Source organism: Cryptomeria japonica, chromosome 7 (genome assembly GCF_030272615.1).
Source record: "Cryptomeria japonica chromosome 7, Sugi_1.0, whole genome shotgun sequence".
Taxonomy (NCBI): domain Eukaryota; kingdom Viridiplantae; phylum Streptophyta; class Pinopsida; order Cupressales; family Cupressaceae; genus Cryptomeria; species Cryptomeria japonica.
The window spans coordinates 187,001,951-187,017,044 of record NC_081411.1 but is presented as its reverse complement, the minus strand read 5'-3'; the positions used below and the strand labels follow the sequence as shown (position 1 = coordinate 187,017,044).

General features: G+C 34.6%; 1 protein-coding gene across 2 annotated transcripts in view; it reads right to left on the bottom strand.

Moving 5' to 3' along the window:
• LOC131056355 (probable protein arginine N-methyltransferase 6) overlaps positions 1-13,912 on the bottom strand; it is a 218,425-nt gene extending 204,513 nt beyond the window's left edge. For both annotated transcript variants that reach the window (XM_057990715.1, XM_057990714.1), the window contains exon 1: positions 13,381-13,912. In XM_057990715.1, the coding sequence (XP_057846698.1) occupies positions 13,381-13,572 (192 nt within the window). In that variant the 5' untranslated portion in view covers positions 13,573-13,912. The remainder of the gene's footprint in view (positions 1-13,380) is intronic.
• Positions 13,913-15,094: the final 1,182 nt, after the last annotated feature.

Below are 15,094 nucleotides of genomic sequence, written 5' to 3'. Positions count from 1 at the left end.
GTTATGAAATGATGTGGCAATTCAATTCCTATTGGACGATGTTTCCTCGTTATTTGTGCCAATTTCTATAGGCTATGTTATGATAATGCTTATCTGATTAGGGTTATTTTGTAGCAAACCCTGATTAGGGTTCAGGTGTCAAAATCTCAGCCATTGATCTTCTTTAAATCTGGGCCATTCATTGTATTTGAGAATGCTATATAAGCTCTCACTCATTTCATTTGTAGGTTAGAGTTAAGAGGAATAAGTTTATTAGCAGCAGAGAAGAGTTGTTATACAAATTTGGTGAAGAGAGAAAGTTGAACAATTGTTGTTATATTTTGATATGAGATCAATGAAATATTGAAGTTATGGTGTTTTATTGCAATCTTTGTGGCTTCTTACATGGTTGTTCATCTTCTTGAATCGCTCTTATTGAAGATAGTATTTAGATGTTAGAGTTATATTGAGTGATAAATGTTGTGTTTGATCTTTTAGTGAAGCTCATAGTCCAAACCACTAGCCTCTTATTGATTGTAAGTGTGCCATGTGTGGTCAACTGAAGATATTAAAATTGTTTAGGGTTCAATCATTACTTGAATACTAATATGTATCCTATTGATAGTATCTATGTTCATTAATGATTTGAAAATCTTTGAATTCCCTTAGAAGATCGCACCGATTCCAGTAAAGTTGTTGTTTTATGGTAATATTGAGATTGGTAGAGTTTCACTAAGATTGCCCTCCATTTTGTCATTCTTAGGCTTAGTTTAGCATAGCCCTCTTGAATCCCTTATCTTTTGCCTTTTTTGAAACATCGGTTAGTATTAGGAAAATCCAGTTCCTCATTGATAAAGTAGTCGCAAGAACCAGATTTCATAGAAAGTACGTGAGACCCCTTGATGAAACAGCAAACACAACAAACACTGGTGCTTATCCACAAGTAGAGAACCTACATATTAAAACCTTGGAGTTCCCTCGATTGATCCTTAGGCAGAATCTTCAGCATTCGGGGAAGCTTTGTTCAAGAGAGGATAAGGTACCTTTGGGCATTTTATTTTGTGTTTGATCGTGTATAAAAGACACATCAACAGGTATAAGATGCCATATGATGATGAATGAAAAACAGGGAATATAAATTGGACGTCACTGCAGAGAAAATAACATATGAGTAGGAATAAAGGTTAAGAAGCAATGATATAATAATATGCAGAAATATCAGTAGAACAGATGGATGATTATATTGTAGTGATTAATGTGTTGCAATAAGGCGGTGCTTATAAAAAGGAAATGGGTATAATTATTGAAAATAAACAAATAAATTATAAGGCAGCGGTCAGTTTGAAGAGGCATCTCCTTTCAAGAATAAGAAGACCCTTGGTAAAGTCACACCCCTACATGTCCCTTAGGGGATATAAGAAGAGAGTCTACCATTGGAGAAAGGACATCGAACTGCAGACAGAAAATGAAGTGAATTGAGGAAGAGAGATAGATCAAGTAGGAATCCGAATAAATGAATAATATTCAGCATACAGTCCCTGTGCATTAGAAGTGATCAGCAGAAAACAGCAGACAATAAGAAGACGATCAAATAAAGGAAAGAGATATAATTGCAGAGATATCGAGAGTCATCAGCAGGCTTTGTTGATTCATCATATAATATTGCTTAGCAATTAATATATCACTTTGAATGTTATCATTCCTACTAATAAAGATTCCATTAAAGCTTTCATCCAATCTGCAGTCCCGTTATAGGAGGGAGAATGTACATATAAGGGATGCAAATAGCACAAGTTCCATTCAAGTGGAGCAACCCCGAATGGGGCTGGGAGGCCGAATGGTGGGTGTCATTCCATGCTCCTGGGTTTGATGGATAAGCTCGAAGCACCTTGTATGATCTCCCAAGGGGCTCCATAATGTGGATGGGTTGTTAGGAAAAGCCTCAAGGGAATCCACATGCATATTATGTAATTAGCAAGGGTAAGTGAGATTCTCCTATAATGTTATGACATTATATGATGACAATTTGTCATGGTTAACTAACTTGTCTGCAGGATTTAAATTAAAGTTTATCTTGTTAAAAAGGCATTTTAAAGGGTAAGTTATAACCCTAACTATCTTATGTTTCTTATTTGAATGGAATTTGTGATTATAGGGCAAATTCTAGGGTAATCGGACATTACAATTGGTATCAGAGCTTTGATCCTGCCATCCTGCAAGGTAAAGATGAATCAGCGAATCATTCTAGTCAATGAGAGAGAATTTAACAACACATGTAATTGCGTGTATGCTCTGTGTTTGCATATATCCATGTGTATGCCTTGTGTTTTTATGTGTATGCTCTGTGTTTGGTTCATGCTTGATGTGTTTGTCTACTCCATGAGTGTCTATGATTACTATAGACATATTCCTATCATCATAAGATTTTTATTTTTGGTTGATCTAGAATATGAGATTAACTAGAATGAACCAAAAGACGTGAATTTATTTAGAAAGAACATTGCATTTGAGGTCATACATGTGTGTCATGTTTCTAATCCTCTTCTCAATATAAGGGAAGTTTGCCCTCGCTTTGTTTCGAAGAGATATCCATAGGACCAACCAAAATAGTTCTTACAATTACAATTGATGAGAGAAAACTTGTCTTAAAATTACAAAACCTTGCAAACTTCCAATCATTGGACAAGATAACTCACAAAGATACATTCAGAGTTGCATAGAAAAAGCTAAATATATCACAAGGAGGTCTAAGGATTAGTTTAGGATCCTCACATTGGAAAAGATGCACTTAAAACTATCATTACTTGGGGACAAGCAATTTCGGGAAGGGCAGACAGTCATACCCTCGCCATGAAGGCATTATTTATACTAAACCAAGGAATTAAGACTCAGGGAGGCCGACCCCATCAAGGACTAGATATGAAGGCTGACAAAAGAAAGATAAACATAATCACTAAATTTAATGACATTAACTTGATATGGCCGACCTCATTAGTTAGTAAATAAGTATTAAATATACTAATGATACATACTTTTGAGAACTATTAAATATACTAATGATACATACTTTTGAGAAGGCCGACTTGTGGCTCTTTGAATAGTCACCACTCTTGAGTATGGTATAAGATGCCATAAGATGATGAATGAGAAAGGGGGAATATAAATTGGACGTCATTGCAGAGAAGATAACATATGAGCAGGAATAAAGATTAAGAAGCAATCATATAATAATTAGCAGAAATAACAGTAAAACAGATGCATGATTATATTGGAGTGATTAATGTGCTGCAATAAGGCAGTGCTTACGAAAAGGCAATGTTTATGATTATTGAAAATAAACAAACATAAATTGTAAGGCAGCAGTCAGTTTGAAGAGGAATCTCCTTTCAAGAATAAGAATACCCTTGGTAGTCACACGCCTACGTGTCAATTAGGGGATATAAGAAGAGAGTCTCCCATTGGAGAGAGGACATCGAACTACAAACAGAAAAGGAAGTGAATTGAGGAAGAGAGATCAATCAAGTAAGAATCTGAATAAATGAACAACATTCAGCATACAGTCTCTGTACATTATATAAGTGATCAGCAGCAAACAGCAGACAATAGGAAGACAATCAAATAAAGGGAAGTGATATAATTGCAGAGATATCGAGAGTCATCAGCAGGCTTTGTTAATTACAAAGTGCTGGGTATAATGCTACATAATCTTGATCATGTTGATTCATCAGATAATAATGCTTAGTAATTAATATATCACTTCTAATGTTATCATTCCTACTATTATTGTTAGTATGTATATATATATACATTCTAAGTAATAAATTATGATAAAGATTCCTTTAAAGCTTTCATCCAATCTGCCGTCCCATTATGGAGGAGAGAATGTACATATAAGGGATGCAAGTAGCACAAGGTTCCATTCAAGTAGAGCAACCCTGAGTGGGGCTGGGAGCCCAAATAATGGGTGTCATTCCATGCTCCTAGGTTTGATGGATAGGCTCGATGTGCCTTGTATGATCTACCAAGGGGCTTCATAATGTGGATGGGTTCTTAGGAAAAGCCTTAAGGGAATCCACATGCATGTTATGTAATTAGCAAGGTTAAGTGAGATTCTCCTATAATGTTATGAAATTATATGATGACAGTCTTTCATGGATAACTAACTTTCTGCAGTATTTGAATCAGGGTTTATCTTGTTAAAATGGCATTTTAAAGGGTAAGCTATAACCCTAAGTTCTAACTATCTTACGTTTCTTATTTGAATGGAATTTGTGATTCTAGGGTAATCCCAAAAGGAGACATTACATGGCTGTTCAAGATGGCCACCAACCTGATCAAGCAAATGCTTGATCTCGCAAATAGGAAATAAAAGGACCTTATTTCTCCATGAGTCAGGAGATCCTGATCTTGGTAGGCACTCACATAATCACGTTGATTCCAATCTAATCTTATCGAAGTAACAAGGATGTTGGTCCAGCTGGTGGATAAACCATAATAACTTTGGCTAATGTTGATAGATAAACTACCCTCAAGGCTGACCCCGCCTTTCCCATTCTAGAGTAAGGGCATATTCCTAACTTAACGCAATTGGATGGCAAGCAATATTCATTCGCCAATATGGCTTCCTTCCATATTATGATGGGGCCTGCTACCCCTACAGTGGTGCTTGTGGCCATGGTTAGCACAAAAGAAATAGTGGGCATTCATCCAAGAGGTAATATGCTAAGCACCAAATTAAACAAGGGGAGCCTCAATATGATCCAAAGCCTCTACTCAAAACCTAAGGGATTCCCTCTTCAACAATGCAACTACAAGGGAGAGCCCAAAGGAGTTAAAAGGTCTACGGACTCAAAGAAAACGCTCTTTTTCCAACTGTCAAGTTTGGTAAGGCAAGGTCCCCTTTGAATCTCTCTTTTGTCAGGTAAACCTAATAATTTCTTCTCTATTCTCAGCAATGCCCCCTTTAACAGCTAGCTAGTTATAGTAGAGGTATGTGTCTAGAAAAAGGGTTTTAGCAAACTTTGGGTTAAAGTACCAATAAACACAACTCATGTAGCTTTGCTGACCTAAAAATTACAAGCATCACCATTAGAGAGGTTGAATTGCCTCTAAGCACATATCCCCAAGCAATTAAGCAAAAGTATTAATGGAGCTGCTTGAGAAATTCAAAATGGTGAATTGTAAACCCATGACAATCTCTATGGTGTATGGTTTATAATTAGCAAGTATAAGTGAGTTGTTCCATTTTGAGAAGCACTCTACATTTCAAACCACACCAAAGTCACGAGCTCAATGGTAAAGCAGCCTAACAACATATGGGAGGCCCTAGGTTCGAATCATGTCTAGTCGACAGAAATTTGAAATGGTATGAGGTATGAAAATTAGATTAAGAGCCTCTGGCACAAATATGTGGCTTGAGGGGGGCAGTGGAAACATTCCACATTCTGAACAATGCAATGGGCAATAGCTCAGTGGTAGAACAGCCTAGCAGGCTATGTGAGGTCCTAGTTCCAAATCCTAACTGGTCTATAAAAATTTAGCATTCAGTGGGATAACCAGCCACTTACAAGACAATAGATCGGCAGCCCAATATATCTTTCTTCTACTAGGCCTGACATTTGTTTTGTTGTTAGCTTTGTTATATGATTTCTTAGTAAACTTAAAGTTGATTGTTGTAAGCGCAAAGAGGTTCTTGAGGTACATTCAATGCATGGTGGATATCAGCTATTGAGTTACAGAGATACAGATTGGGATGACAGGTATATCTTTAATCTTGGAATATGTGCAGTATTCTGGGTAAACAAGAACAAATAGACTGTTGATTTGCCAAGAATAGTACAAGTTGGTATTTTGACATTATGTAAAAGCGGATCTTGTCTGATTTATAGTCATATCATGAGCAGCTCACAAGGGTACTGTTGTGACGTTTTCACACATCGCCCCATTGCAAATGGGGACCCATGTTTTTTTTTTTTTTGCTCGTTTTGCTCGTTTTCGCTTTGCTTTTTTAGGGTTTTGTTAGTTTGTTAGTTGTCTGGATTTAGGGTCAAGCCTTAGGGTTCTAATTACCGTCTTTTCGGACCAAAATCCAGTCGGTTTTGGGAGCTTTTTGAATTTCCTTTTCTAGAATGCAAATTTTGAATGAAATGAATTCGCCAGAATGGTCTAATTTTCAATTGGAATGTTGATGCAGAGCTTAAATTTGTCTAAGTGTTGAAGATGAAATGTGAATTTTTGTCCAATTGAATATTTTTGACCAAATTTTGACTTTTTTGATATTTGATCCTGGGCATTGGAAATGATTTGTTTTTGCCTTGTGAAGTGATTAAATGTGTAAAATCATGTTATTTTGGCCTGTAGGAGCAAAATCGCTCCTGTCCCTCAGTGAAGGACGGGAGCTCGTTTTCAAATATTTTACTATTCCTGCAGGGTCAAGATGAATTACGAATTGGAAGTGATGGAGAAAGGCGAGATCTTTCCATTGAATATAAATTGAAGATTTTTGGGATGTCCATAACAGTGCTAATTGCCTAAATCGCTCCTGTCCCTCAGTGAAGGACCGGAGCTACAAATCCAATTTTGCTTTGTCCTTGCAAGATTTTAACGTCTTGACGATGTGAGAAGGTCCAAAGAGGTACATTTTATCAAATGAATATAACTTGAAGTGCTGTCGGGGAGATCAACAGGGTAGCAAGTCCGGCTTGAGTGAGGTCCTGATCCTGAAATTTGGCTAAGTCTGGAATGTCCTGATCCTGAAATTTGACTAAGTCTGGAAACTGAAAAACCTCCAAAAACTAGATTTTGCAATATAACTCCTGGAGGTCTGAAACCACTCTCAAACATCCTGAAAGTATATATGGAATATAACTTAAAGTATAAGAAAGAAGAAACATAGAAGGAAATGTCACTTATACTTAAATGTTATATTCCATTAAAATTGTCCTGATCGAGAGTGCGAAAAGTCAAATTTCGCTCGTGTCCTTCTCCAAGGGTCCAGAGCGAAATGCGCTCGTGTCCCTCTCCAAGGGACCAAGGCGAATCGCTCGTGTCCCTCACCAAGGGTCCAGAGCGAAAATGCTTAGTTGAGCCATTCCTGACCTTGTTTGGACGAATCGAGACATCAAAGGCATGGTGAAGGACGAAATGAGCATGATAGAACATCCAGACTTGATCAAAAACAAGGAAATGATGGAGTTTTGCCTAGAGGGTCAATTTCGCTCCTGTCCCTCACTGAAGGACCAGAGCGAAGTTCTTCATAAGGTACGATCTGGGCAAAGATCAAGCAAATTTTATGTTCGAAGGCAAGAAAGGAGGTCAATCGAACCCGTTGAAGACAAATTGAAGATTATCAAACGTCAACAAAGGACCAAAATGCTTAAGTTCGCTCCTGTCCCTCAGGAAGGGACCAGAGCGATTTTTGTTGTAGATGATTTTCTCGCCAAATTTCAACCGATCTCAAGGCATGAATGAATGAAAGGAGGCATTGCAAATCCGTTGAATATAATTTTCGAAGGTGATGAAGTGAAATGAGGCCCACAAGAGCAAAATCGCTCCTGTCCCTCAGTCAGGGACCAGGGCGATGAGGTACGTATCTTCCCACTTTTTCATTTTTGGGCGCTAAACAAACATTTTTTAAATTTATTTAAATGCTAGAAAAAAATCGATATTTAATTAAAAGCATTTAAATAGCGCATGGTATGTATTTATTAATTATTTTTTGCCTTTGTAAAAAATCGAAATTTATTAATTAAAAATAAAGGCATTTAATAATTAATTATTAATTTAATAAAAATCAAAAGGAAGCGCTTGGGTTTATTTTGTCAAGGTCGGCCTTTATTATTTATTTAAAAATCGTTTTAATTGCTATATTTTGCAAAAAGTCGGCCTAAGGTCAATATGAAGGTGAGCGCCTATAAAGGAAGGTGTTTATTTCATTTTCACATCATCATTTATCATCTCTCATATGCAACTTGGAGAAGGCAAAAGAGGAGCGAATTTCATACAAAGGAAGGGCGAAATTATCATTCAAGAAGAGGAGCGAATTCAATCAAAGGTGGTGCGAAACTACTATCCAAAGGAGAGGCGAACTTGAAGTTTCTATTTGAGCGAAGTTGCCTAGGACGTCAAAGACATATCAAAGATGGCGAAATTGCTAACTTGAAGAGGAAATCACGTCCAAGACTTGAAGGGTGGCGAAGTTGATAAGAGGAACGTTCTTTTGAAGATCACATCAAGACTATCGAATTTTGATTTTTGCCTAGGCAAATTCCTCATTTTGCATTCTAGAGTTAGCTCTCTAGTGAGGTATGGCGATATGGATTTATTGTTTTAATTTTGAATTGTTCATCGTCATTTCCTTAATTTTGAATTTTGGAATTTTGTTTTTCCTAGCTCAAGAGTCGTTTTTAGGAAATGATTAATAAAGGACTTATCATTAAGTTTCCTAAAAAATTGCTCTCTAATTTATGTTATGTATTGCAAAATCATGTTACTAATTTTGAAATGTTGTGTAGGCGTCAAATGGAGGTCTCTTCAAGGAAAATCAAGCCGGATCAAGGACGGTCTTCGCCAGGACGATCAAGCCAAGACATGGGCGACCTCTGTCAATCCAGCGTTCCAAGGCGAGGTACATCGTCATCCTGCACATCAAGGACAAAAGGAGTTAGAACAAGAGTTAATTAAAGATAGCCTCTCAACGACATCAAATTGAATATCTAGCAAGCTTCAAGTGTCAGATGAGGTGGCGTCCTAGTCATCATTTCTCCAATCAGTGAAGTCCATCTCAGCATGTCCAGATTCAATGTACTTAACTCATGGAAGGTGGCACAAACTCCGATGTACCTACCCCGGCTATCCATTGGTCGATTTTTCTAAAAGGGACATGTGTCCAAGCAATACAATTTTATCATTGGTCAAGCATTAAATGTTATGTAATGGTTGTAACAAACCCTAATTAGGGTTTTCATTGTAAAATCTTGGCCATTGATCTTGAATTGATCTAAGCCATCAAATTGTATTGTGGGCACTATATAAGCCCAGGCATTTCATTTTGTAAAGGTGGAATTTTAGAGGATTAGAGAGAGTTGTAAATAGTTGAAAGTAGTTAGTAGACAGAGAGTAGAATAGGAGGACAAGGCAAGAAATTGTTGCCATTGATTGTAAACAAACTCCATTTTCATTGAAGTAATGGTGAAATATGTCGTTTTTCTTGCAATTTGCATGGTTTCTTGTTGAGTCTTCAATCTTAGATGGTAGATGATTAAATGAATGGAGGGAATGTGATTGATTGATGGTGGAATTCGTACATCCATACTACTAGCAGTTTGTTGATTGCAAACTTGCCTTGTGTAGTCGACTGGAACCGTTCAGCTTAAGCTCAATTTCAATTTGTCGCCTCTTCATTGATATGCATCAACTTGGATGGTATCTATGCCTGCGGTGATGATTTGAACATCATAAAGCTCCCTTAGAAGATCGCACTAGTCTTGTGTAGATGTTCCATTGATGTCAAAACAAGATCTAGTTAGAGTTTCACCAAAAATCAAGTCATTGCTCCTACATTCTTCTTATTAAGATTAGATCCTCTCTTCGCCCTTATCCTTTTTCCATTTTTTTAATCTAAGTTAGTCAGAGCCTGTGTCCAGCAAAGCAGATCGGAAGTTCAATGTAAGTCCCCTTGTGATTCCAGCAAATCACATCATACCACTGGAGCTTGTCCACACGTGGAGACCCCACTAAAAGAACCTTGGAGTCTACCTAACTGATCCTTTACGCGAATCTTCAGCAGTTAGAGACTATTTTCTCAAGAGAGGATAAGATGCCTTTAGGTATTTTATTCTGTGTATGATTGTGTACAAAATACACGTCAACAGGTACTTTGTGATTATCAGGGTCTTCTCAATCCAGTCAAAAATACAGTCTTCTATACATGTAACAAGCACATTAAACCTTATTTTCATTTTGTTTGTTTGCTAGCTGAGAAAGATATTTTTTAAGCCGATACATTGACTGACTGAGGAGAACAACGTAAATGTGTTTCTAAAATATTTCTGTAAGAGATAAAGTTTTCATATTTAAGATAAGGATAATAAATGTAAGTATATATACTTATAAAAGTGCATTGATTTAGGCAATGAAAGCATTCTATGAAAATTATATTATAGCATTGTAGTCTACAGAAATTGGGTTCAATAATTGACCTTGTAAGTAATCATTTCTCAGCGAAAAATTGGTCATCTTTCTCACTGAAATGTACCATCTCATTTCATTTAATGATCTAAATGATGGAAGATTTTAAGTACAACGAGCTGTTGTAACTCCATTTTCTGTGTTTACATGTTTTCTCCTATCTATGTTTGGGGTTCTCTAACCAAACCTCTTTAGAAAAAGATAGCCAAAATTCAGAACTAATCAAACAAATATAAACATGAGTTTTGAACAAAGTCTGGAAAAAGAACAAGCATAAATAAAAAGTAGAGAATACAAAGAATCTTGCATTAAAGAGACTGTCCAGATTGTAAAACAAGCCAAGAACAAAAACAATCTAAACGCAACCAAAAAGATGGTAGACAACTACCAATAAACCAAAGTTATACACGAGAAAAACAATCAAAAATGCAACACTACAACCAAGAAGCAAGAAGCTCTTTGAAAGATGCAAACCCATAAAAGCATTTATGCTTAGAACTTTGTATTTGAAAACTTTATATTAAAGAAAACTTACAAAGAATTATTACAAAGTATTTCTAGCAGCCAAAATCAGAATAAATTTTAAACAAACAAAAATTCTACGATTATATAGATATTGAACTAATAAAATTTCACAAAATAGATGTAATATTGAAAAATCAACTGGAATACACATAGTAAGTTACAAGAATAGACAAAAACAAATGCATTGCTTTCCTATATTCACCAAAAAAATTAAAATCGTTGTGGAAAGAGTACATGTTCTTAGGCAATATACAAGTTTTAGACAGTGTCTGTTCAAGGAATAGACCACAGTGTAGTCATTCTCAATGTCTAGTTCTACGTTGTTTATCTGATTATTATAACTATAAGCAACCTAAGAATTCAACCTCCATCCTATGTCTAAAGATAACAACATTAACATCTTCACCTTCAAGAGATTTTCATCTTCAAATTTTGTATTTTTATGTATTAGAATGCAAGATACCTTTTCTTTTTCCCTTTACAGTTATAGTAATCTCCAAAAATACTCTAAGTCTAGCAATCATATAAAGGAAACAGGGCTTGAACATTGTGAGACCACATTTTATTAGTCTGTCAACAGTAGCCAGATAAAGTGAAAATAAATAATAATTACACATAGTTTGCTTAAACAAATATAATGAAATACTTAACCTAAGTCATTCATTCAGCACAACAATTATAGGACTGTATAGACATTTCTTATTTCCCAAAAGGTCTGAATCATAATTCAAGTCACAAATTGCTATTCCACACATCCAAAATAGAAAAAAGGTGAGCAAAAAGTGTTTTGAATACATGCTTCAGGGGTTCAGCACAAGGTTCCAGCAATTTTTTTTCATGTTTCACTTTTGGAAGTAATTTTATGTTTCTTATTTTATGTTTTGGTAAGAAATGGACCGTATTGGTCTGACAAAATGGGAAAGGACGGCTAGAAATGGTTATTTTTGTTCCTGCCCCAATCTGTGGATGTTGAAAAATGAGATGAGGCTAGGCATGCTGTTTCATTTAGCATAGATGCAAGATAATATGTATCAAACAAGTTCTAGATAGTCTTTCTTAAAACATATTCCTCATTAAAATTGTGTCTCATGGTATCCAAGGTATTGTAGAGGGGGAGAACGTGTGCATGAATCTTGTTCAAATATACCTGACAGCAATAGGGCAGAATTTTGACAAGGATATGATAAACAATTATCAGGGTACATACAAGTGTGACCTATGCTTTACAAATCTTGGCTCATTGTATTAGTGGTATTTACTATATAGGAAAGGAATTTGGCAAGGCTGTGATTTAAAAATAATGGAGTATGTTTTGAGTATGCCCCATGCTTATAGATCTTTTTGCTCACAGTATCTGCAGTGTTGTGGGTGTAAGGCTAACAAGAGAACATGTAAGACCATGACTCAGATTCAAATTCCCTTGCTACAATAAGGTAAGAATTCGACAGTTTGCTAAAGGTTGTAGTATCATGATTGTGGAGTATATTCACGTTTGCCTCTTCTTTTTTAATTTTAGAATGTGGTCCAAGTTTACCCCACTTTGCTTTCAAGGCTATCCATAACCTCATCCAAGATTTACTAGTATTAAAAAGTATATAACATCTTGTAGTTTAGTTATTGTCAAATGAATATTACTTAAATCAATTAAACGTTTCCTTCTTAGGGCCACTTGATACTTGTTATTTCATCTCCCAACTTTGCCGGTTTGGCTTTGGGGGCGTGATTCCATACCACCTCCTATTTTTTTAAGGATTAACTGTAATTTTTAACTTTGGTTCTAATATATATGGTCTAATTTATCAAAAAGAAATGCCTAATCTTTCTAAATCCAATCACATGTAATAAAATTTAAAAGAACGGTGAAAATTTACGAACAATGCTTTCAAAGCAACTCATAACCTCACCCAAAATTTACCAAGAAATTAAAGGCATCATCTCATAATATTTTTTTGTCAAATTATTACCCAAGACAATTGCATACCGCACTCTTTCTAAATATAATCTCACATGTACTGAGATTTAAAACTACGCATGATACATCCAACAATGATTTCAAGGAAACTCCTAACATCTTTCAAAATTTACCGACAAAAAAATGCATATCTCATCTCATGTTTTATTTATTGTCAAATTAATCAAATGGGTTTTACTCAAACCAATTTTTAAACTTCTACAACTCAAATTCAATCACCCGTATAGAAACTAAGACTTCAGAACGTGCTTTAATCTGTGACCTATGTTTACAAATCTTAAGAATGTGATCCAAGCTAATCCATTATGTCTTTCTAGGCAAGCCATAACCTCTTCCATTAATTATCAAGAAAAGAAAAGCGTGTCTGACAGTTTGCCATTTTCAAATGGGCATTACTCAGTACAAATTTCTTGTTGCCTGATACTTCTAAATTCAATCACTAATCCATTATTAAAAGTAAAGATACATCACAATCCTAAGAATGTAGTACAAGCCCACCGACAATGCTTTCAAGGCAAAAGAAAGCCTCAACTATCAAATGGGTATGACAAGAACCTTTCATTTAAAGCATGTACCATGCTTATCATTACACAAACATATTACATTTATGAACTCAGTACAGTCCAGAGCAATTATACTGTCATATGCACTTCAGAATTTACTCTTCCCTCTCCAACCAAGAAATCAGCAATAAATAGCTGGGCCAGAATGCTCACCTTGATCATTTCTTCATGAATTCCGACATGGGCATATGAACCGAAATACAAAGCATCATTTTCGCTACTACTACTACAAGAGGTTCCCTGCTGTTGAGCAGCCCAAGCAAGCCTGGACTCCCTTGAATTTCTACTACTTCTGCGGCTGCTGCAAGAGCTGTTGAATCTCGCGCGTTTGTGGCCGCTGAACATGGCTGCTGATGTGTACAGTATGTATATATCACTGTGTATATATACTCCCTCCAACTTCCAGCTTTCAAACGGTTAAAAATGTGATTGCAGAAGAAAGCAAATGGGGTTTTGGGATATTGTTAATAGAAGAGAATGAGGGTTTAAGCCATTATTATTAATAATTTGATAGATGTGCCTCTCTTCTGACATGGTGCCGGTGCTCCACCTGTCTCTTTATTTATATAATTTGAAGAGAAGTCATTTAAGACAGAATAAACAAACGCTTCATTTCCACTTTTAGTGGACTATTGTCTGAAAGGCGGACCCTTCTTTTTTTGAAACTTCACATCCCTATTGGCTTCAACATGCGGCAATTTTTTGTATTATTTGATATAGGGGGGTCTCACATGTTGGACACAGATTAAAATACACTAAGAAGCGGCTGGTGATAATATTAGGTAGATTTCCAAAAGATTTATTTTACTTTTAAAATTAACTTTATTGTTACATGTCATGTGAGTGTTCATTTGTCACCCAGAACACCATTTTTTATAATATAGGCCTATTAAAAGATTTTAGTGTTCATTTATCACCCAAAATAGTATGTACAATTTTTTATAATACATTAAAAGATTTTAGTGTTCATTTGTCACCCAATACACCATGTATCATTTTTATATATTAAGAGATTTTAGACTTTTACAATCTATGATTTTGTTAAGGAAGTATTCAAATTATAATTGATAATTGGAAAAAATCTTATTAAATAAATTTAAATTGTTTTAAAATTTATATGATAAATATTTTGATAAGATATTTATAATGATTTTTTGTTTAATTATATTTTATTTGAGGATTATTAGTTTAAATATTAATGTTTAAAGATATTTTTAACTATTTATATTTTAATAATTTAAAATTTATATAATATTCAACATATACATATATATAATTAAAGAAAAGATTAATCAATTTAAGATATTTTATTATTTTATTGAGAAACAATTAAATAATATTCAACATATACATAATAATTAAATAATTTTTAAAGTGTGACCAAAATTATAAAGAAACAAATGTTTATAATATTTACTTTGTTATGTTAGAGAAAGATTAAAATATATATATTAAGAAATGGTTGTTGATAACATTTGATAGATTTTCAAAGATTTTTTAGTTTAAAAATATTAATTTATATGTGATGTGATTGTTCATTTGCCACTTAAAATATTTTATACATATTTCCTTTAATATGAAAAGATTCTAGATTTATACAATCTATAATTTTTGAAATATTATTTTTAAGTTATAATAAAATTGAGAATATACTTGCATTTCAAATTATGTCATTAGAATGAAAAAAGTAGAATAAATTGAAGAAGAGAAGAGGAAAGCTTTTACAAAAAAGTTTTTTAATTATTTTTTATATAATAAATATTTTTTACATTAATAATTTAATATGTATGTGTGTACATATGCATATGCATATGTATGTGTATATGTATGTATATAAACTAATTGTTTTTATCTTTTACATAAATTG